Genomic DNA, 25,186 nt, shown 5'->3' on the forward strand with positions numbered 1-25,186 from the left:
CTGTTGGTTTTGCACAAAGTCAATTTCTGGTTATGAAACGAATGTCCAGATCGGATCTTTCGGACCCTTGTCCAAAGCCTAGAAATTTCAAGAAAAAAGTTCTCGTTCGTTTTAATATACGAAAGGGTAAAAATTAAATACTTGTATTATTGAAGAGACAAACAAAATCCGATAACTGGACTGGATGTCGATTTCATTGTTTGTATCGTTCTGAAAAAAAAAAACACATCACTTTCTCCACTTTCGTGAGAAGGAAAATGGAAAATGTTTTGGTGATACCCAAAGGCAGTTGGCTGTTGTTCGTCATTAACAAGGGTAGTAACACCTTGAAAACTTGGATTTTGTTCGAATGGGGCTTTTGTTCCTTTTGAAGAAAAAAATGGCCCGTGAAAACACAAACTAAGAAATATCTTTATTAAATATAAAATGTTATACACGTGCATACAAAGTTTAATGTCACGTGACTTTCATGAACATTTTTACAATGCTGGCAAAATTGAAGAGAATTATACTGAAGAATTTGGAAATTCCCGTCTAAAAAAAAACCTTAAAGGCTTGAGATGATGGATGTCTTTAGAGCTGGATATTAAACCGAAATGTTGTCGTCTTGTTTGTCAATTAAGCGTGACCTCTTTTCGTTGATGTTATATACAGATTATATCTTAAATGTAACCCTTATTGATATCTTTTGACTGAAAGCAGGTTCGTACAGTCCATCTGTTTACCGCTGGCCCTCTTAAGTGCAAAACGTTGTAGAATCTCACATTAGTCTTCGCCCTTAGTTCCCCATTCGTTCTTCCTCATAAATCATTTATATTCTACTGGACTGTGGAATAACCAATGACTGTATGACGACTGTTTGAAGCTGTGGGGAAAAGTTATTAATTTAAGATATCAAACGTACCTGACAGTGTAGGTTGAATCACTAGCACTCAGGAAATAGTCTGTGGCACTTGGAAATGTTGGATTTTACGGGAGAAGTCACATCTATAACCGGCACAAGTAACCGTGCCAAATGGGCTAGACGCAGAACAGCTAGTTGTAGTAGTTTAGGCGGTCTCATCAGGTAAGCCAAGTGATTCTCCTCAACATATCAATCCCTCTGCTTAGTCTAAAGAGCAAACAGTAGAGTGACTGATGCTGGGGTCGGCACTCCAATGAGTTATCTTCATATGTTTGTACATTCCCTTTAAATCGCTCTACCACTCTGCACATTGAACACAGCCACGACCACAAGAACACACACGTAGAGCTGCAAAAATCCCATGTCGATAGGGTACACAATGCAGCAAAGTACACATTGCACAAATAGAAAATAGAAAGGTTTTTCATGGGCCAGCAATCATCATTTGTTCAGTTGCCGTAGCGTAGTTTTTACCAAGGCCTTGTTCAAGTTTGTGGGGTTTCGTTTCCGGGTGTTAAAACTCAAGGTCTTTTTGGTGAAGACTCGCTCACTCGAACAAAATATTAAAAAAAAATACTGCCATGGTTTATATAGTTCTTGAGACTCACAAGAAATGTAGTTGTGACGAAAAAAATCCAATTCACATTGAATTTTCCCTTACACAGTGTTGACTATTATTAAAAAAAAAAAAATCAGTTTTGCCTTTTACTGTTCTCCTTTTATGTCCGAATCCAATTCATTTACAGGGGGTGTAGTCATATTTTTCTCATCGTCAAAATTCCATGACACAACTTATGGAACCAGAAAAATTCAGTATTTCAAGGCTTCATCGTGACACGCAATACCCTCTCAGTTTACATTTTACTCCTCAGCCGAGAGGCTCAGTGGAGGGGTATTGTCATCGCCTACGGAGTCCTTCCGTACGGTCCGTCCGGGCAGCTTAGTTTGCGGATGATAACTTGAGTTAGAAATGAGACTTTGGTGTTTAACTTCGGTAAAGGGGGTTGCACTTGGGCACAGGCAAGTTGGGATTGGTTTGGGGTTCAAAAGTGAGGGGTTTCAACAGCAATGCCGTTCATGCTTCGGTTCTGGTTTTTTTTTTTAATGCCAACATTACAAGACAGCCAAAAAGGTTTCTGGCAATAAACCGAGCATTTCTAGATAAGTCATGATACTAGGAGTTGTCTACTCGGCCGAAAAGAAATGGGCAGGAATAATTGGAGACAACCAACAGAGGAGTGGCCATGATGAACGGCTGAGCCTACACTCGCAAAACCCAAAATGTTCAACTCCACATGGAGTAGAAAGAGAAGTCTATCGGAGTGTACAATTCTACAAAACATGACTTATTATGTACAGGTGAAGTCACGGTTGTTTAGCTCGAAGCATATAACATTGCTAAGGTATGTCATCATGATGGGAGCGTCTCCAGCTACGAATTACCACAAGTGGTTTCCGTGAGTAAACTGACGCTATTACCATTACGCATTTTCAACTGCAGGGCAAATAAATATCGCTTCCGGGAGCAAACTGGCGATATTAACAATACGTGTATTCAACTGCTGGACAAATACTAACCTACATTGGTTTCGATGAAGTAAACTCTGACTGTATGTATAGAAGCACTACAAAGGTTTGGTTGAACTACTTCCTTGAGAGGTACTTTGACACGATGGAAACCGACTTTAGTTTCCTGGTGCATACGTTAGGGTTTATCCCATCAACAGGTGATACTGGTCAAATTGGCAAGGATAGATTGTTTCGTTTCACCTGTCATTTTCATGGATTTTACTCACTTTTGTGTCCTGATAAATTTCCGTCTCACACTTATTCAAACGTGTAGTTAGTCTAGTTAGGTCCGACAGCAAAATACTCCAGCTTGTACTTAGCAGACGGTGCGACACGGTGTATGGCGTTATTATTGTGTGCATGACTAGCAGCGAGCGCAGGTTGGAAAGGCATCCTCCTTTTTCAGATATAGCTTTGGATTTTGGTCAAGTCTTTTTAAAATATTGTGTTCTAGAACTGATAAGGAATCGGGATACGTCACTTAATCAAAAGCACTAAAAAAACGAGTATCCACAAACTCGCCTTTTGTGTAACTATAGCGTAGTTAACATCCGGCGAATGTATTTGTCTTGATTTTTAGCAGATCATCATGAAGACAATCATTAATATATTAGAATATTTAAAAATACTAAATTGTTTGTAAGATCGGTTCTGGACAGATTCGTCAGTTCGTCAAACTCTGACGATTTATCTGAAATATTGTTCGATAATGTGAGTTGTATTCTATGCTTTACTCACAGTTCTGTAATACTGAGTCAAAACACTGCAGTGTATTTCACTGCAGTGTATTTCATTTCTCTTTATCCGGTGTGTAAGTGTGACGTCATTTTAACTTGACCATGCTTCTGCACATGGTGTGGCATTGGAACCAATGGAACCGGAAGTAAGTGCATCTGGAGTGCTTAGCCAATGGGCGCTAGTGATCAGTGGTGCGCGCGCGTGTATATGACGCAGTCACTTACGAACCGGATAGTATCACTCCTGCCAAAATATGGTGAGGACATGCTTTCAAATCACTTTCATTTCTTCTAATAAAGTACCAAAAAAATCATGTAAGGCCTACAAATACAACTCCGATTCGAATGCCTTGAAAATGCAAAATTACGCAGTGTGATATTATATTCAGATATAAGTAGTCAACTTAGCGTACAGAATTATATCGAATATATTGCATATAAAAGTTGCAATTAAGTCATGTTGTGTTTCTGCATTATCGAGGCACCAGGTGAGCGGCTATTCTTACCTTACATTAAGAAGTACTTTTACTAAGGTGTGTTTATCTCTCGCAACAGCTTGGATAGATGACTCTCCTTTCACACATAAAAAACACGACGCAAATTATGTAAATACAGCAATTTTACATAAGGAAGAACGCATATTAATTTGGCAAAATAATGCATAATATGCAGGTGGCATTTGTCTTCACAGACTTGTTTGTAGGAATATATGAATCTCCACTGAAAAGCAATTCAAAGGGATTCCATTTTTTTCATGAGAGTCTAATGGTACAGTTGTGTTGACAATGAACACGCGGTTGCGTAAGAACAGATATTTAGTCAGCTAGCATGCCTGCATGTACATGTATTGAAAATATAACAAGTAATGTCAATTATGTAATAGAATATATGCAGGTGGAGCATTCAAATTAAAAATGCCGATTTTAGTCGTTTTTGTATTGATTTAAACCAGGATTTAGATTAATGATTAAAATAAAATAATTCAAATCAAACAACCCTGCTCCCCCAAAAAATGCATATCAAGTATAAGAAGAAAGTCATTGGATAAATCGATCTGTCTGTGAAATGTATGCGATTCAACACATCTGAACAAAAATTTGTCTTAACATTTTAAACAGAAATTTAATGTTGGCTATAAGTTAGCAATATACCATTGCAATGCTAATAATCTGAATAAAAAGGTGATTAAATATGTATCTGTGTATCGAATGAATCATTATCCAAAAGCAAGATTAAATCAAATCAAATGAAAATCGAATACATGTATGAGCATTTATACAGCACTCGGTGCTAACTACAATCATTGTTAGATCTCCAACTCTGCAACTTTTTAAAATAAATCTTTCGAAGGTATTAACCAACTTATTCTGGTATTTTGTTAACCTGTTAAGTCAGTTTGTTTTTCTACATTAACTGGCAACCATTGAGCGGCTTCCGTTACCTTGCTTAAAGAACTTCTGTACAAAATTCCTAATTGTTCGCACCTTCGACAAAACACTCTCCTTTCACCATTTTTTAAACACTTTTAAAGGTAAACAAGATATCATCTCAATGAAATGAGCTACATTTCATATTTATTTCGCAGAAGAATGCATATGCACGTGTCATCTGTCTAAGTATATAGGTCTTTACTGGTGTTCCAAATATACAAATAATGTCAATTATGTAATACACTATTTATCTTAATAATTAAATGCTGAAAAACAACTGTGTACAATACGTTAACTAAAATAACATTGCTATTAGTGTTTGCTCCTTTTAGTTCTATAGCAATACCGACATTCGATAATTTATTGATAACTTCATCCATTTTTATATAAATGCTTTGTGCAGCTTGCAGGAATCTGTGAAGAAATTTCCCGATCGGCAAGTTATCATTTGCAATTAAACACGTATGGCTTATTATTGTTTCACTGTTTGTACAGGAATGTACTTTACGAAGCTAATGGTTATATAATACAATACTGGAAAATCACTGTGTATTTTAGAATAAACGGTTCAAGTATTATTATAAAATGTGAACATTTTTATCTTTAAAAACAATCATGCACTCATTTGCGGGAAATCAGAATATTATGAAGTAATACAAATTACGTATCTGTGAACGTTTCATTCAATGATGGTGAACAACAGTAATACCTCAGATTAAAATACCACTGTCCATGAACAACAATGTCAATCGGAGAGAAAAAAATGACATTTGGCACTGGTTTAAGACGCTTAAAATGCCATGTTTTAGCAATTAGTTTAGCCTGCCACCTTCTATATATTGTAAACGATTTCATTCCAATACACGGAGAGAAAAAGCTAGAAAGGTTAAATCTTTTTTCTTAGGAATGAAAGTGAGCAAGGAGTGTGTCCTATAGATCCATCTTGATCAATTATTATTTTAACATATTGGCCACTTGAAACAGACCTTTTCTTCAAACCATTTTCTTTTCGGATATTTCTTACTTGGGAATTTGCACGTCACTTATCTAATGACAATTTTATTGACATAATCCAAGGGATCACGGGCGGCGTTTGCATGGCTCCCGCTGGTTTCTCCGTCACTACACGGGCCGTCAGCACCAAAGGCGGTCTCCTGCTGCATCGGGACCAGATAGCTGTCGTCTGTGACACCAGGTTCTTCGCGATGTTCGATGGGTCGCTTACCAACCACACCCGCACTAGAAGCTGCTACGTAGTCACGGTCTCCCTCCAACAGTTCTTCCAGCTCGTTGGCAACTTGGACAAAGGTGCAACGTGACTTGGGGTTGTCCTGCCAGCAACGTACCATTATGCCGTAGCTGTATCAGTCAGCAAATGTAACAAGAATCATTAGATGCTGCATGCTTGATCGTATCAAATTCTGTTTGCATTTTTACTTGAAACCCCTGACAATACACTTTCCATCATTACTGATTACTCAAGCACATTGACCCTCCATTTTTGAGAAAAATGTTTGAGAATTGAGTTTCCCTTTTTTTATTTGAAACCCCAAACAAAACACTCTACACTGTTTCTCACAACTAGAGAGTGTTATTCCTACTTCAATTATGTAAAACCTTTGGGGTAAAAAAAAATGCATTAAGATCCCTTCACCTTCAGAAAAATTTGAGTAAAATATAAAAGAATCGTGCATACTTTTACAGAAGTTAAAACGGCATTATATGTGTTATTATTTAAAGGTAATGGTGACCGCTGTTTGAACATACATTTCTGGCGGGCAGTTCTTGGGAGCATCCATGCGTTGACCACTCTTCAAGAAAATATACACATCTTGGAGGGGTATTCCTGGATACGGTCTTGCACCCTTACTGAAAATCTCCCACAGGAGCACACCGTATGACCACTGTAGAAAACCAAAGAAGACAAATATTTTTCAATGTAAGAGACCATTCTTATGATGCCTGTTCAATTGAGCTACCGAACACTTTACATGAGCTAGCTGGAAAGGGTAGCCAAGATTAACGAAGATTGACCGAACTATACATTTGTATTTGAGTCTTTATTGAACTGTTTAATGAGATCTTGTGTCAAATGGAATAGACAACGTTCATAAGTAATTTAACTTAGAAATTAGTTGGAGGTGGGCGTCTTAAGACGAAATACTCCAGCTAATGAGGGTCAGGCGCCTTGAAAACATATCCGATGTAAATGATTAATAAATTGAAGTTTCATGACTGGGCACCGAAGTTCATGTAGTTTCTCTTTGATGGATAGTTCCACACAACGCAAAGAGATTTGCGCCACTTTCTTTCCCTTCAGATCTTTATCTAAACATCACCTAACATTCCAATCAAAGATGGACCTAATTGCATACCACGTCAGTCCTGGCGTTGTACACTCGACGTTCCATGGACTCGGGAGCCATCCATTTGATAGGCAGCTTAGCCTGGGCATCGCCGCTTGTGTAGTAATCCGATTCGTGCATGTCACGGGACAGTCCAAAATCCGCTATCTTCACCAGAAGATCGCTATCCACCCTAATGAGGTTGTTAAACGTTGATCTTACTTTGAGGTCACATCATTTAAGAATTGCAATACCATTAATTCGAACTCTGGAGTTAATTCAATGAATGCATGTCCCCTGGTATCTCTGGTGCATTAAAATTATTTTCGATGAAACAGCTGACCGATTTCTGGTAACATTCATTTTGCTTTTACTCAAACACACATATAAAGACATGTGTAAAAGCCCCGGATGATATAGAAGAGAGGATACACTTACATGCAATTTCTGGCCGCAAGATCTCTGTGGACAAACTTGTGCTGAGCCAAGTAACTCATACCAAGTGCGGCATGTGAGGCAAACCTCATCAGCAGAGATGTCGCCAAGGTCTAAATTAAAAGTAAAAACCTCCAATGAATAAATAAATACCACACTCAGAACAAAACACATGACATACTGTTTACGAAATGGGACAGCATTTTGTTTAATAAATCTCGTGGGTGAACTATTAATTATAAAACGTAACAACATCTACCAAAATCACCATTAAGTGAGTTCCAAACGCATGCCACTCATTACCAATTCATTTATCAAACCTTCCACCACTTATTATCGACATTGATCGCTCTTGACTACATACCTGTTTCTTCTTGACCAGATATGTCTTGAGGTCACCGTTTGCCATGAAGGGTATCACCATCAAGGGTTTTTCGTCAGCGTCAAAGGTCAACCCCAGAAGCCCCAGTACGTTGACATGGTCGAAGGTTTTCATGATCAGGCTTTCCTCCAGGAACTTCACCACATTTTTCGTGTCCGAGGTGTCTATATACATTTGTAGAAGCAAAAGTAAGGCATTTACATGTGATAACTGGCACGCCCAGCTAACATGTGGCCAAGCTAGTACACAAAAACAGGAACATGTATTTTTTAACTTATTTTCATCATCACAGAAAGGCAATAACCCAGTGACACCGGACAACAATGTAATTCCTTTCAGTTCAAGAAAATTGTACAAGTGTCTCCTGACGACGAATAGAGCATACTGTTCGAAACGTAGATAAACCAATGGTTCTTCTCATACACACAACTCACAAAAAGATATCGTTCACATGGTGTTACCGCAAACCTCCCATTCATTGATCATGTCCACCTGCAATGCCTCAAGTCTCATCTAACATTTTACAACCCACAATTCGCAATTTTTAAATAAAAAGACTCTTTCGCTTCTTTCATTCAAGACGCACATTGATTAATGTTGTTAGAAGTTCCTCTTTCTCGGAATAAGGTTACCAACACCTCTTTTGCAAATCTAATCAGCAACAAGTATACTCAAGATTAAAATGCATACCATTTTGAAATGGGCCCTTTTTTAACCGAGGAACAACTTTCCAATGCTCCGTTTCGAATCTACACTGTCATAGCAAACATCTCTTACAAATGGCCGACATTCTCATCACCAACCTTGCACTGTCTTCACTGCTACAATTTGATCTTCCCCTGACGTGTTGTGTAGAACAGCTTTCAGTACACGTCCAAATGCACCTGTAAATTTTGGTTAAGTGTATTATACTCATCTATACTGATTATCATTTGCTAGTACCGAAGAACTATAGCCAGATGGCAGACCAACCGACCTACCGACTTACTGACAGACCGAGCGACTAAAATAATTTCCTAAAGGTCGAAACGTGAAAATGCGTTTCAATAACAGTTTGCACACAGCCCCTGAACTTTATGTAGGCCTCTCCTTCTCAGGTAAAATAACAGCTTACACTTTGAACTCATGAAACGTTCATTGTTTTCTCGTACAAAATCACTACCTTGTCCGAGAGTTTCCCCCAATTCCAGTTGGCTGAAGTCGATATGAATGTCGTCGGGAACGAAGCTGACCTTGTTGTTCAGGACAATGCGCTTTTGTTTTGGCTGAGCAGATTCCGACTGTTTCTGGGATCTATACCACCTGCGTCTTTTGACATGGGAGTCAATTTCTGAAAAAAAAAGAGATACAATGCCACATTAACAGTAAATAACGTAATATAGTGGTAAGTTTACGAGCACGTTCAGGCTTACAAATCAACAGACAAAACAACCTTTGCATGCTACACAAGATTCAAAGTTGTCTAAAATGACAAGCACAATCTTGACAAAAGAGTTTTATATTTATATTTGTTGAGGAATTTGTTTCATTCTGTCCACGAGTTTACAATTTACAGTCAATTAAGGAGGTTGCCATTGGAATTCTTTTTCCATGTATTTTACCATCAAAACCGGCTGCCCGTTAGCAGCCATCTTGAGTTGATTTTTTTTAGAATTATATATATCATAATTTAATACGGAGATGTGCAGCTACGTCCTGTTTAATTTTTTTTCTAAACTATCATAATTATGTTTGAAAAAAAGAATTGATAAGTAGCCGTTAGACACAAGTGATGAAGAATAAATGGATATTAAGTTTGAAAGGGTTTCAGGATGTTTACTATTTCGCCATCTTGAGATCGAGTGATTTTAAGAGCACATTCCTAGGTAGAGTGAGAATATCCCTTTGCCGCAGTTTTGTGCACCTTTTTTGGCATTCAGGAGTATAATATTCGAGTTTACTCAAGTCACCTCTTGCCATCAGCACTTACCGAGATGAATCGCCACTATCCTGCCCAATAGTCTTCGGTTGTGGGTGCGCTTCCTTCGCAATTGTCTGCAATACACGAAGGTAGCAGCGAGCAGTATCGCCATGGAGAGTAGGATGGTCAAACTCGGTACAAGTATAGCGACAAGTGGCACCGTGGGATAAACCAAGTAGCCCAACTTGCATTTTAAATTATTGTGACGAACCTATGGAATAACGCAAATGAAATGATAAACTTTTCAACAAATCACATGGACTTAACCAACTAGTTAATGTCAACGTTATCAAAATTACTTTTGAAGAAACAATCAACAGTGATGGAAAAGTATAGAGTAATTACGGTTTGGGGAGAACTGATAGAAATCTGGTGATGTTGTTGCTTTCGGATTGAGTAAACTGATGTTCACACAATCTGAGGAACACTGTATAAACCTTAATAATATTCAATCCTAGATGAGCCGGTTTTCTTGGTCATTTTACAGCCAAGCGTTCTTCTCTTCCGATTTCGGGAATGTAATGACCGCATAATTATTATAAAATTCTGCCATGCATAAGGCATATTAATATCACCGGAGAAATTATGATTCAATTTCTTTAATTGATTAACCCTTCATAATGTCGAAACAATTGAACAAAACCTGAAAAGGAACATTACATTTACAAAGTTGTACTTAAGATTTATTGGAAAAATTGCAGAAAAACTTCATTTCTTTGAGATGTTTTTAAGGACAATATGAAATTAGCACAATTAAAAATTACCGAAACGGATAAGCCCCCCCCCCCCCCCCGGGGCATCAAAATAAGGAAAACAATTGGAAGAAAAGAGCACTTGACAGCTACCTCTCCCCACCCTCTGATTCAAATCCGCCCCTAACTTACCCATACCACAGGCAGACCTTTCCCAGAATCCTCTCCCATGTAGTCACCGGCTGCTGGTGCCTCATCGGGCAATTCACATACGAGTGTTGTCCCAGTGAACAGGCTAATGGGACAGCTCTCTACTCCGATCGTCACGATGATTTCTCCCTCTGTGATGGCGCTGTCAATCCGCTCGCCCTGTTAAAGCATCCACAGGTGGTTCAAGTTCAATTGATTTTAAAGGAAAATTAGAGGTATCTGGATTGGTATATTTTGGACAGATTTAATCTTTTCGGTTGTGACAAATGATTTTTTTTTAAAAACAAAAGGTTATAACCTGTATGACACGTAAGACTTTCTTCTTTTTCTTCTCATGTTCATGTACCCCTATACATACCGTATGGGGACTGATGTTAAAAAAAAAAAAGGACCTTAACTGTTATTTCACATCACTCACATCTAGATTTGCGCTTGCAATGACTGATCTGAGCTTATGAAGTTTTGTAACTCAGCAAGAGTTACCAAGATAGGCCTACTGTATTTTGGGAAGATCCACTTGATTCAGGAGGAAGAGATATCAACTTGAATGTATCTTTAGTCACATATTAGAGGTGAAATGCACAGCACTGTATAAGTGTGCTTCGTGCAGTTTTACCGACAGGCCCCATATCTACAGATAGAAAAGAACACAACAATGAAAAGGATAGGCACAAAGAATAAGACACGCATACCAACCGTGATTTTTAAGGTTTCTCCTTCTTTGTCCTTCATACCATCTTCAAATTTGTTATACACTGGATCCTCAAAGTACTCCAAGTTGGCATCGTTATCCTGAAACCATGTCAACAGTTGAGTGACCCCATCCATGATGAAGCCAAAGGTCAACTTTACATTGCTCGTGTCGAGGTCTCTTATGTTTGGAGACGGGCACCGCATCTCTGTTGCAGATTCACCTTGACATTCCTGCAAAATAAAGACCCGCAATATTCAGTTGACAATTCTGTACAGCATTAGCTCCGGTTGCAATGCCACCTCTCTTTGTTTCTACTTTAAAACAGGAATGTTTTTAATGATGTAATGGCTGCCACACTTTACATAGTACACTTTTTGCCATTTTCACATTTAAAGTGGTCGTTCACGGTAACTCAGCAATATAGAAGTTTTAAAAAGTTTCCTTTTTAAGATCACTGGATCCTCAAAGTACTCCAGGTGGACATCGTTATCCTCAGACCATGCCAACAGATGAGTGACCCCATCCATGATGAAGCCAAATGTTTCATTGATCTCTGACAAAGTCTGTTATGTTAGGAGACAAGCACAACATCTCTGTTGCAGATTTAACTTCACATTCCTGCAAAATAAAGACGTCATCAGTTGACAATTCTGGTCAGCATTAGCTCTGGTTGACAATATGGTACCTCTCTTTGTTCTTACTTCAAAACAGAAATGTGAGTGTTTCATGATGTAATGGCTGTCACACTTTACATTGTACAATTATTGCCATTTTCACATTAAAAGTGGTCGTTCGCGGTAACTAAACAAAATTTAAAAAATAAAGGATTTAAAAAGCTTCCTAATGATATATGTTGCAATAGTGGAGCAAGTAGATAGAGATCGGTGGTTAAGGGGAGGTTGAGCAGGGATAGGGCAGATATAAAATCATTTATGCAGAGATCAAAACACATTTCTCACCTCCACTTTACGATTACCGTTTCCATTAGTGACAACGATTTGACGGTTTCTACTTGTGGTTAGAAAAGTCCCAGTAACCGTCAAATTTCGACCACCCCTGACAATTAAAACACCGATAACAAATACTGGAAAAACATTCTACACTGAAAGATACTGGTAGGTGTAACATTAATTTAAACAATTTAGAAATGCACGCACGTGTTCACCTTCAGACATTTTCAGCAAATGACATTTTAAAGTTTAGAATCAGCCATAACATTTCACTGTTCATTCAAATAACAGTAGTCTTCAGTAATAAGAAGATTTGTATTAGTGTGCTTCTGAAAACAGCCATGCATAAACTTGGTTGCAAGCTTGCTACTTGAAAGCGTTTCTAACAATAGAAACATAACATTTTACTATTACCCTCATTTTGTTGTTTGTGTTTAAAAATATTTTTAAAACACAGACATTTTCATTGGACAATACAGGCTGTAATACAAATTAGGTAGAAATAATGTGGTCGATACAAATTGAAGTATATACCAAAAAAGCTATACAAAATAGCCCATCATGGTAAAACAGATGAAGCCAAAAAAATCATGTAGACTTACGAAACGATGCTTTTCAGAGGAGACACCTCAGTAATGGTAGGATTCTCAGCGTACGTGTACATATCTGATGAGGTTCTCATGGCCCCATCGAAGGAGACTTTCACAACACCTTGATATCCAACTTGGCCAGCAGTGGTTGTGCATTCTAGCATGGATTCAACCGGTTTGCTTTACAATTTGGGAACGAAAAAAATCACTTGAGACAGAGGCCATGCAGAGTTTTCTGCAGAGACATAAACGTGAATTCATCTCTGTGTATGATGCTCCTTAATACTGGATGGATGTATAGCAATTGTTTTTCAAGGTAACTGGAAATTGGACGAATTTAGAGCAATTCTACAGAACAGGATAAAGTAGATTTTTATAATAAAATATATAACTAACACAAGCCGTTCCACAAAGGTGGGAAAGGAAAATTTAAGCAACTAAAGCTTGATAGAAGTCTAAATGATTTTGTTGAAACTAGATATTGTACCAATGTTGGGGAGATCCCTCTTTTTCCTGAATTAATAATGATCGTACAAAACACCGTTATTTGTTTCCAATGAATGCTTCAATAAATGTCATTCCAGAGGGGAAAATTAGACAATGCTCCGATTTTTGCCGTATGCGCAACAATTTGAATAATGATGTGTATTACGACAGAGACACAGTACCTTGTTATGATGCAAGGATTGTCGCCGATGAACGCTTCAATATTGCGTCCTGTGTTGAGAGCTGTACCATTCACACTAACTGCCGTCCCACCGGCTTCTGGGCCGAGGCTGGGTTGGAATACTGTAATTGTTGGGTCCTGGTAACGAAAAACATTGTATAAAAACAGTAGATATTGTATGATAACAGTAAATATGAACCTTTTCCTGGACGCTTGTTCCAATGTCAGGCAGATTTCTAAGGGGTTATCTCAATGTATAAGGAAAACTGATGCAGGACGTGACTTACTGTGAAGCTAAAGTTGACCGTTCCTGAGCTGTACTGCATTGTACCATCTGCACCCGTGACTGTCAAAGTAACCAACTCATCTCCTTTACTCTCTGCTCTCGTTCGGCAGCTGACACTGAAACGTAAAATGATATATGAATTTGAAATATATGGAGGTTGAGCAAAACTCCTTAACTTCATCGACTCTGGAAAATAATAACATTAACATGTTAAGCACAAAATGTATACTTTTAAGATTTGACAATGTTCAACAACATGGCACACATTCCGATGTTAACTAGATTGTGAATTGAGAATTCTGTAGGGACAAAAATACAATAAACATTTGATTAGAAATTCGAATAATTTTTAAGCAGGGCACACCGACATTGCCTACAAATAAAGAGGGAAAAAAACGTATTATTACTGACAGAGAGCAATATATCGATGAAATTGTTCAATAGAAAGATTTTTAAAATGTGAACAAAAAGACGAAAAACTGAATAGCTGAACATAAGTCAAAGCTTGAATAAAAAGTACAAGGTAATGTCCTTGCATGAAGTATGATTTGACCCTACCTTGCTCCAATTTGGTAGTCTGAGTTTAATCCAGCCAGATCACATGGTTGATCGCCAACCATCACCCTCACAACATCACTCAATCTCCGACCGATATCAGTTCCCATCACATCTATGACTGTGTTGCCTTCAATGGGCCCAGTCAAGGGAAATACCTAATGCGTGATTTTGGAAACAATAATAACATAACACACAAAAGTACAAATATCACGGAATAATGTATTTCATTACAACTCATTATTAGTAAAGATGCATTGGTAAATGCTCTTGAAAGATAATTTGTTCAACTTAGCGGCTTATATGCAGTCATCCATATCGACCTACTTTATATAGTGGGTATTACGCCTTTGTTTATGCAGTCATAAAAATGGTTGTTGTTTTTTCATCTTGCACGGGAATGAAATTCCTTTTTTTTCATTTTGTCAAAAAGGCACGTCAAATGGATACGAGATGTACTTCATTTGGTGACAGTAATCTTTGATACTTTGTAAGAACTATGGATGATTACAAACATGTTGACAAGTATCCTCGCCTGGAATATTCATAAAAAAAATATTCAAGATACTTCAAAGCGAATAATATTCAACTGGAGAGTTGTATATTACTTACCTCACTCAGAACTGGATCAGGGCAGTTCAATCCATTATCCAAAGTCACCCTATTTTCACTGCAAACTTCATTCAGTTTGCAAACACCAGACTCGCTCGGCATGGCACCACACCAAACACAATCGAGGGCTGAGCGGGCTGTAACACAACGGCTGCAGTCTGGCTTCTGGATTTTACACTTGTACAATGTAACTGTTTGATATGAGCAGAATACAAGATAATGTCATGGCTTTCAACTCCACATTTTAAAGAACAAACTCCAATGCAAAACTGTTGATAACAAACAATGAAAAGCATATGAAGAGTTTATTTTAAAAACGCGATATATCCATTTCAAAAGAAGGTAATTTGCACGGTTCTGAACTTAAAGAATATTAAACCAACGTCATTTTCGCTTTATTGTATTCTTAAATTCGATACTGACTTTTGGAAATAATCTCATATTATATATAATAATATAATTATGCAAAAAAATCCGAATACGAGCTAATCAAACTTTGGCAGATCTCTCTTCTGGACAGACTGTTTTGTACCATAAGGCACCAGCAGAATTGTGAATTCAATTGTGACAGAAGACGATTTCATTGGATAATAATATAACTATGAATAAACATTTTAGACTGACGAAATCGTAAATCTCCTCAAATTATTATCTATCGGTCCTTATTCCTTACCATCAAATCCATGTATGTCATCTAGGATGTGCGCAACACCGCTTTTGTCAGTCCATGAAACAGACAGTTTCACTTCCATCTCTGGTTCATCATTGGAGAGGTAAGTGTACTGTTGAAGGCAAGCAAACAATCACCTGTTAATACATGAAGCTCAAAACATCAACTTTGTGTCTGGCCAGTATGCATAATAAGTGATAACTTTCATTCTTATAAAAAAAACCACATAGCAATCTTAGTCACAAAATAAGTTGGAATTTAACTTACAGCCTTATCTTGGCATGTGATCCTATCTCCATTGCGATCTGCATTAACAGCCTGAGGTGATCCCTCTATATCTAAGCTGCACTGATAGCTAGAAATCTGCACATGGGAAAAACACAAAGGGTGTAACGACTAATATTGATCTACAAAGTTAAGTGAGACAGGGAAGAGTAAATTTGAGATTTACTCGGCAGTATTACCCCCATCATATCTGCGTTTCATAGACTTCAGTGAAGGTCTTATAAAGTAAACAGCGTTCTTTAAAAGCTCAATACTTGACAATGCAACGCCAACATTTTTAATGCAGTTATTCAGCAAATCCAATAAAGGTTAACCGATATAATGTAGACATGCATAATGAATTGCATGCCACCAAAGGACAATTGCAGCTTATCCTTCAAACAACATTAACCTATATCTAAGCACATGCAATGTTTACATTGATAACAGTATATATGATTATATAGGATGCATGGAGCATTTGCAAACTGGCGGGCCCACCTCAAGTGCATACGATCCAAAAGGTCTTGTTATCAAACAATAAATGATAACGTCGCAATTCACTTTGCATTGAATGTCATAAAGAAGGTCAGATATCTAGACCAATAGCATTTAGCAAACTATTTCATAAAGTATCTCAAGGGGAAATTGTAATTTTCTTCGAGAAAAAAATTAAGCAAAGTGGTAACTGGACTCAGAGAAATTATGAAAAATTTCACTAACAGGCATTGACATGGGAATGTTCTGATAGACGGAGCTTAACGTGGACATCACTTACAGACTGGCAATGTTTTTCCCCAGCCATTAATAAACTAACCTCAGCTTCGTCTGGCAGGTTTGTAGTCATGACAGTGATGTTCCTCATAATGTCATTAGGAAGCAGCACCTCAGCAGTCTGGTTAAGCAGCTGAGGGCAAAACTCAGGTTCCTTGACTGCAGAGGCGGTTGAATTCTGTAGGTAAACGCCAACAAACAACAAACTATGTCATTGCCTGAACCCCAAAATACACAAATATATATGAAATGATCAACAGACATCTGAAAGACATTAGCTAAATTCTGAAATAAAAATATAATTTCAGATACTTCCACGGGTGTTTAATGGGAGGAGTACATGACAATTAGTGTCGTTTTCAATAACTAATGCACAAAATACGTATTTACCGAATAGTCGACATATATGATTCTACAATCAAGAGATTTAAGCAAAATAAAAGGTTTTTTTTCTTTTCAAAATTTGTATTGGCTGAGCTCTTATACTTTTGTTCTCACGTTATCTCCAGTAATGATGATTTCATTAGCACGTGTGCATGTGGAGCTTTCATGAGTACATCTGTTCTCAAACACGCACCAATCACAGGCCCAGCGACTACCAACGCAGGATACACAGCTACGTAAACAACCCAAGAAAATTTCATTATTCATCGATTCAAAATATCACAGGCAAATGTACTGAGGGGGGATATGCATTAAAACAAACTATTCAATTTTAAATACAGCTGATTAATAGGGTATACGCGAATACTCACGAAGTGTGCGTTGAACACTCATAGAAGTAGAAGTCGGTGTCTATGAATTGAACTGAAGTTTCAGATGATTCGACACCCAAATCTACGTGTACTGCATCATCTTAGCAAAAAAATAAGAACAAAATCACCTCGTTTATGAGTTGAAACAGACAATCACAAAAATTAGCGTGTATTTAAATCGATTTTTGTGGGAACCAAATGCAGATATCATTTTCATGCTAACAGACAGCATGTCATTGTATCATATTGTACTGCCTATGAACACATTTCTCTGTTGATATCCTTATGATTAGCCCAATAATGCGATTGAATGAAAAACGACACGCTGGTTCACAAGCATAGGTTCATTCTAGAATGGACAAGACGGAAACTACTGGTCAACTTTTTGAATGTTTGCTCTGTACATTTTTGCCCTGAATAAATTCATATGGGTGTCTCTTATTGCACTTGCCTCCTTGTGGAATGGCAGGTATCCCATCACTAGGAGGTGACGTACACTCTAGTACTTCACCATTCTTCGTAGCTGGAGATTCGAATGACCCAAAATGACATTCATAACTCTGGCCTGTCCCTAGATCAGGTAACTGCTGCACAGTCAGGGTGATCTAAAAGTGAAAGTAACAAATATATTTTTAAATACTAATATTAATTTCATTAATATTCAATGAACTCCACGAGCTAGCTCCATTAATCAGGGATACTATAGACGAAGTTGAAATACATGGGTGAGCTCCAAATGAATGAGAATGAGTGACAGGTATAGTACATGAAGCACGACATTCTGAATCATTCCGACGCATGATAAAATATTTTCTTAGAGAGTCACAAATTTTAAAAAATAATAAAGATGTTTGACATCAAATACACATCAGGTCTCTGTACAAAGCCAAAATTCATTAAGAATACAGAAAATCAGTTGCATACAATATTTACTAATTTCAATTAAGGAGGCAAAATGATTATGCCTTATATGATTGAACTATAGGCGTCGCTTGAACTAAACATGTATAGGCGTCCCATTGATGAAAATATTTCCGCATACCTATAGGCCTATCTGGATATGTCCATAACAAATCTGCACTTTGAAGTAAGTGTTTAAGTTTAAGCATGTTTCAGTTTTGTTCCTATAAGGATGTGAGTATTAGATGTAATTTCAATGCATCTGGCTCTAGCTCACCTGTTGCTCAGTGACTGTAATTGGTAGGTTATCATAGGGAGCTACATCGGTAATATTAATGCACTGAGCAGCATTGTAGGCCAACCATCGAGTAGATACATCAGGTGATGGACAGTCGGAATATCTCGTACATCTAGGCAAGAATTCAATGTTATCACATGACCAGGATAGCTTGGTAGTCGACAATCACCAAACAAAAACCAAAATTGAAAAACATGAAATGCTCTACTTTCTAGATTTTATTGAGAAACAACATTAAGTCACCATAGAATTTGATGAATCATACGAAGTTTCTTTCACGTACAAATAACATTGGACACCCATGCAATGAATAAGCTCCTTATTCTATATAAGGAACGAACTCTATATTAGTCATAAAAATAAAAAGGAAGTTCTTGCACTGACACAATCAACAACTTAACTGACCAGCTGTAGGAACTCTCCCAATAACTTACTTCAATCCATTCCAGAGTACACAACCTATAATATTACCAACATTATTAATGGATCAGATCTAATTGTTGGGGGTTGTTGCACCCCGTCTGAGTGGTGATAGACTACCGTTTTTACAACTTCTCGAACGACCCATTCACACACTTTGGAGACATCCCGTGTGACTTACCTTCGTTCCAGAGTGCACCATCCACAATATGGGTCTCCATTATTCCCTGCATCAGTCCCAATACACGTTTGGCATGTAGTGTACTGGCTACAATTCTCCACGCGAAGCTTCATCAACTAAAGTGTAAAACAATTTTTTTTTTTACAATCTTAATGATGAGAAAAAAAGTATTTGATTTCATTAGGAAACTTGTTTTTTTCCTTACCATCTTGAATCTGGTTTTTAGTTTACGAAGCAAAGGAACAATGTTTATTTTGTGAATTTGGCCAAATTTGCTATGCTTTTCGTTGTTATTAATAATACACAAAGCACCGTGTTTCTGTGGCTTTTCATAAATGACTGGAAATCTAGTTGCTGTTTAAAAAACCCACATGTGCTTGTCAGCTTAGCTTTTGACTTTTCTTTTTCTGCTAATGCGAAGCACACGGGCGAAGCTTAATGGAGCAGAGATAGCAATTACTCAGTTAACAGCAGTCCTCCTAGGCAGGTTAGGTATGCGCTTACCTTTTGTTCCGTCAAGAGAAATAGTACACGTGCTGTCTCATTAACCTTGACATCTGGCAGAACTGGACTGGTATCAACACTAATGCGTTCATAAAGTCGGCTGGCAGTGTTACTTTCCATATGAACCTTATAACAAGATGACAAATACGACCTAAATACATCTATTTACACCTACATAGAGAGTTAAGAAGATTTGACACGGATGTGGGGAAATTACATGGGCAACCAGGCACTGCTTGCCTGGAGTGTTTGTTTAAGCACCGCCGTTCATGCAAGCCGATTTATTAAGAGAGACCAAAACTAGCCGATATTTTTTATTTTATTTTAAAACAATAACTTTCGAGAATCGTGATATGCATCGTAACAGTATAAACCAAATACTTGAGTGCAAGTGATGTAAACAAAATGTTTGAAAATAAAATTGCTGCTGCACAGTACAGCTTATTAGGCTCTACGACGACATCAGTCATGCATACTTCTTAATCGAGTAGGGGTAATTTACCTTGAGTAGATCTCCACTCGATGTCCCGATTAAAGCGATGGTGTGGTTGACTTCTATAGTGGTTATGATTGATGACATGAGAGTACCAGGCAGCTCTAGAATTGCCGTGGATGGAACGGGGGCTATGCCCTTTGCGTACTTGAATAATGGCGTTTGAGATGCATCATTGGTCACGGGTATGCAGAAATAGCGATCCAGAATGTCAATCTATAACGAAAGTATAAACAAGAAGAATAATTAAACAGACCTCTACTCGATGTCTCAGTTAAGCAATAGCTTGGTTCAACGGGGGTAATTTGCAATTATCAACGACACACAAATCCGGGGAGTTCAAGGAGAGTCGTTGATGAAACGAGAATGAGTGCTTTAGCGTGTTTATATCACATTGATATATATCAGCCAGAAGATTGCAAACAAGGTTTTCTTGTTCAACCTAACACACAACTTTGAACCCATTTAAATTGTTATGGTTGCATATATTCTGCAAAAGTTTTTTTAAAAGGTTCAGCCTTAAAATGAGGTGGAGTTTCGGGACGAAGGGGACTTGACTTGACATAACAGGTTTGCTATGTATTGTTTTAACATATTTAGGGGCCTCCAAAGTAACACCGATTGGAAAGCTGTGACTTTTATAACATTCTGCAACTCGTTGAGAATAAGGGTCGGATTATCCGGACCTTTCTTTCAATTACTAACGCACCGCATGCGGTCAATACAATTATGAATGGTATATAAGTCACAAAAAGGGTAAAATCCCCAACAAAACCATTCTGTCTGGACGCGCTGTTTTGGTTAATAATGAAGGCCAATTCCCTACACGAATGATGAGCAAAATGTGGCATTTAGTGATTCACATTTTTCTATTTCACAGAAATTATCGAAGTTTGAATTTGGGCCTTCCAATGCACGCATATATGAAATTTTCACTTGCACGGTCACGTTTTGGACAAGTAAAATGGAAATTCTCCATCAACTTCTTCAACCTGACGTATTTTTAAATTTAAATTTCATAGGGTTTCATCTTCCAAATCGTTGGTTTGAAAATAAATCTCTGAAAACTATTCTGAAAATCTGGACTCAATTTTACTTTCAGAATGTGCAGCTACGTGAACATAGAAAATAAATTAATATTGCAATAACGGCTTATTTGTAATACATACAGGGCGAGTCAAAAAGAACGTGACAGCAATTTTCACCTACTTGTTGAGCATATTTCAAAAATTCAATTTAGTGGCATTAAAATATTGATCTTTAAACGAAAGTGAGGAAAAAAATTATAGCAAATGCATATTTTGTCTGAGATAGGGTATTTAAAAAATAGTATGTGCAAAACCTGTTTGTCCACAGACGGCTTTATTCCAATGCATCCGCTTGACTGAGTTCCGAAACCTGATTAAAGACCAAAAAAACCCACTACACTAGACCTTCACGTGACAACGGTGATTTTGGTGACTTGTATTCAATTTAGCATAATAACACTATTCTTGCGATTTTTAAAAGATTTTTTTCACCATGTATGGTTCAAGAGCTATACTTTATGCTACATTATAAACAAAAACCAGTTCAAATAAGTTAAGGTTAAAATTCCTGTCAAAATTGGGTTTCCTTCTTTTTGCACCACCATGAATTTTGGAGCCCCATGCAGTTGAGTCTCAAGTGTCCATAGAAAATCCGACATAACTCCCCTTTCCCCAATAAAAGTCAAGAAATTTGATCTGTTTCATTAATATTGATCCTCAGTTGAAAAGTAAATCAGTTTGATAATTGCTCTGAAAGTTATTTAGCCTACTGCGATGGCGTGCAGAGCTTACATTGAAAAACCGACAAACCCACCCGTTACCGGCAATGATCAGACCAGGGATGTCGATTAGCTACAATTACAGTACAGATCGTAGCCGGCCTGGGGAAAAGATAACATACCCAGGGGTATTTGCGGATCAGCGATTCTGTTTTGTTGATGTGCCTTACAAACTTTTCAGCCATCGTACTCAAAAGTGAATAATATCTTCATATTAGCATAGAGCATTATAGTTGAAGTATTTGGGCATTTGTTTCCCGGTAGAAAAGATATATTTGTGTTATAACACCCTCACTATTCATAGTCATAATGCTTCTCAGTGCTTTTGTCATTCGTTAGAACTGCTGATTGGACCAATTATTTTTCTCAGTATGATAATTGCTCCATACTTTGTGGTACGTTTAAACTTATTTAAAGGAGTTTTGGGTCTCGTGCTGGAATGACTTACCAGCCAAATAATTGCTTTTTATTTTTGAATCTGAGGCATATTCAATGACTCACGTTCCTTCATTTTTCATGATTTGAGTTCTTTTACCATATCTTCAAGGATATAAACGATTTAACATTTCCTTATTTTATCACGAGTAATTAAGCTACTCATCGTGTTTCATCTCCAGTTGTTCCCATAAAGTGTACAATAAGTATAAGGATGTTACGTGAAAATAGAATCATGTGAGAACAAAAAGGAGCATCTAAACGTTGGTGGATTTTTAAGTTAAAATGTGTCATTTAAAGTGACACACATTATACTGCTAGGAAAATAAAATTGGGAAAAACAAATCCACTTTTCGAGGTGAAACTCGAAACAGCACGGGGAATTTATCTTTGAATCTCATTACAGAAATGCCAACATCATTTCAAATATGCTTCTGTACTCACCCCGAAACTACTGCAAAAAGAACCCTCCAAATAGCCAACAGAGAAGGCATTTCCATTCTTTATACAGCCTGTGACTGCTGCTTTGAAGGCATCCAAGATATCCGTCATCCTGTACACACACAATGCTGAGTGATCGATGGGTACATGACTGGTACCCGGAGCTCCTTGGTTCTTGGCAAACACAGCATACAGCACCTGCTCGTCGGCATGGAGACCCAATGATGCCGCTAGATCAGGTCCTGCTGGTCCAAAGTGAGCTGCTTGCACCAAGCTGTACACACCGCCATCTGATCCACTGCACTGTAGAGTAATTTCTGTGTAGGCGTCTAGGTTTGGACCGCTTTGACATACTCTGCTCATCTTAGTAACAAATTGGGCGGAATTCAAATCCTCCTTCTGGAAGGTAACAAAGTATGTGAATCCACTGTAGGCAAATGCTGAAACGTACTTTATGCAAAACTGTTCCACTTTGGCATAGCTCATGAAAAATACGGCATCCCTAAATTCCTTTTGCGATAAAAATTGATAATGTTCCAGGGCTCTTCTTGCAATTACTGGAAAGATTCCTCGTTCGTTAATATTTTCACCAGTATACGTAACGGCAACAAAAAGCACCGATCCACTGTTTTGCCCCGGAGCAATCAGACTAACGGTTGATGCATCCTCAAACCCAGCAACGTAGGGAACCGACTCCATCATCACGTTACTGATATCTTGCAACTGCCGTAACTGACAAATACCCTCATACACACCGCCACAGGTTATCAAACTGTTTGGTTGAGTATTGTCAACTATCAGTATCTTGTTGTAGTTATTTGTATCATGGCAGGGCATATCTGGCCTGCTGTCATCACAGGTTGATACATTCTGTATCTCTGCCAAACCACTGTTCAACCTGTACAAACAATTGACAGCTCCAACATACACATCACCATGGTCACTCAATGCAAAATGATTGAACTTTGATGCACGTCTTTGAGTTTTATCCAAAATATCGGGATTGTCAAAGCTGGCCAACTCATAGTCTGACAGGTCTCCGTGCCACTCAGCTGATGTGGTAAAAACATTTACGCAGATGATGCTCCAAGTCAGAGCAATTGCCCACGGGAGGGTGGAGTGTCTCCTACAAGAGTCCATGATCTTCAGTTCACGGAGGATGTTTGAGATGGCAATGCACCTTTTTTTACAATGCGGTGGGTCTTGGAGAAAAGTCTATAGTCACAGGCTGTAAAAAGAATTTAATAAAAAAATACCAAAGTTTACCATACAGTAAGGGAATCCATACAATAAATGAAAAGATTTACAGATAAAAGATTGTTCTCCTTATTCCTAAATGATTTTTTTTTCACAAACGCTGTAACTATTGGTTTTGCACAAAGTCGATTTCTCGTTTAATATGAAACGAATGTCCAGATCGGATCTTCGATTCTTCGTTCGATAACCTGAAAAATATACAAAAGGGTGAAAATAAAATACTTTTATGACTGAAGAGACAAAAAAGATGCCAAAATAGGACTGGACTGTCGATTTCATTTATTTGTATTTGTATCTTTCCAAGAAAAAACACACAACTTTTTCCACTTTTGTGGAGAGAAGAATGACAAAGGCAGTTGGCTGTTTCTCGTCTTTTAGAAATATTGGTTGGGAATTCACATTAATTTCTGGTTAACATGGAAGTGGATAGTTAATGTCATACTCGGTTCTCCGATTGTTCAGCAACCCGGATCTACTACCGCGTGGGCCTTACCAAAAATATCAAGCTGCAACAATATTAATGGTGGATAACCATTAACAAGGGTAGCAACACCTTTAAGACATGGATTTTGTTCGAATGGGGCTTTTGTGGTTTTTTTCCCAGAAAAGTTTGCCTGTGAAATATCAAAAATCCATCAAATATAAAATGTTAAACATAAAAAGTTTAATGTCACGTGACTTTCATGAACATTTTTACAATGCTGGCTAGCACGTGAAATTAAGAAAAATTATTCCGAAGCATTTGGTCATTTAGTCTAAAAAATATCTTGAAGGTTTGAGATTACAAATGTCTTTAAGCTGGATATTAAACCGAAATGTGGTCGTCCTTTTTGTCAATTAAGATTGACCTCTTTTCGTTGATGTTCTTTACAGATTAAATCTTAAATGTAACCCTTAGGGCATATTGATATCTTTTGACTGAAAGCAGGTTCGTACAGTCCATCCATGGGCGTCACCGGGATTTTTTCC

General features: G+C 37.7%; 1 protein-coding gene across 1 annotated transcript; it reads right to left on the reverse strand.

Annotated features, from left to right (window-relative positions):
- Positions 1-5,673: 5,673 nt before the first annotated feature.
- On the reverse strand, positions 5,674-24,100 carry LOC119736408 (plexin-A4-like). Its single transcript, XM_038210426.1, has 27 exons — positions 22,964-24,100; positions 20,287-20,493; positions 19,785-19,910; positions 19,281-19,396; positions 18,659-18,791; positions 17,933-18,086; positions 17,482-17,581; positions 17,225-17,342; positions 16,770-16,904; positions 15,956-16,051; positions 15,692-15,800; positions 15,019-15,209; positions 14,410-14,564; positions 13,853-13,967; positions 13,567-13,703; positions 12,911-13,078; positions 12,318-12,414; positions 11,361-11,588; positions 10,647-10,823; positions 9,772-9,973; positions 8,965-9,132; positions 8,606-8,686; positions 7,785-7,966; positions 7,424-7,533; positions 7,016-7,178; positions 6,408-6,544; positions 5,674-5,999 (listed from the first exon to the last, which is right to left on the reverse strand). The coding sequence occupies exons 1-27, from the start codon at positions 24,098-24,100 to the stop codon at positions 5,684-5,686; spliced, it is 5,058 nt and encodes a 1,685-aa protein (XP_038066354.1). The 3' UTR covers positions 5,674-5,683.
- Positions 24,101-25,186: the final 1,086 nt, after the last annotated feature.

This window comes from Patiria miniata, unplaced genomic scaffold (genome assembly GCF_015706575.1).
Source record: "Patiria miniata isolate m_02_andy unplaced genomic scaffold, ASM1570657v1 HiC_scaffold_3, whole genome shotgun sequence".
Taxonomy (NCBI): Eukaryota; Metazoa; Echinodermata; class Asteroidea; order Valvatida; family Asterinidae; genus Patiria; species Patiria miniata.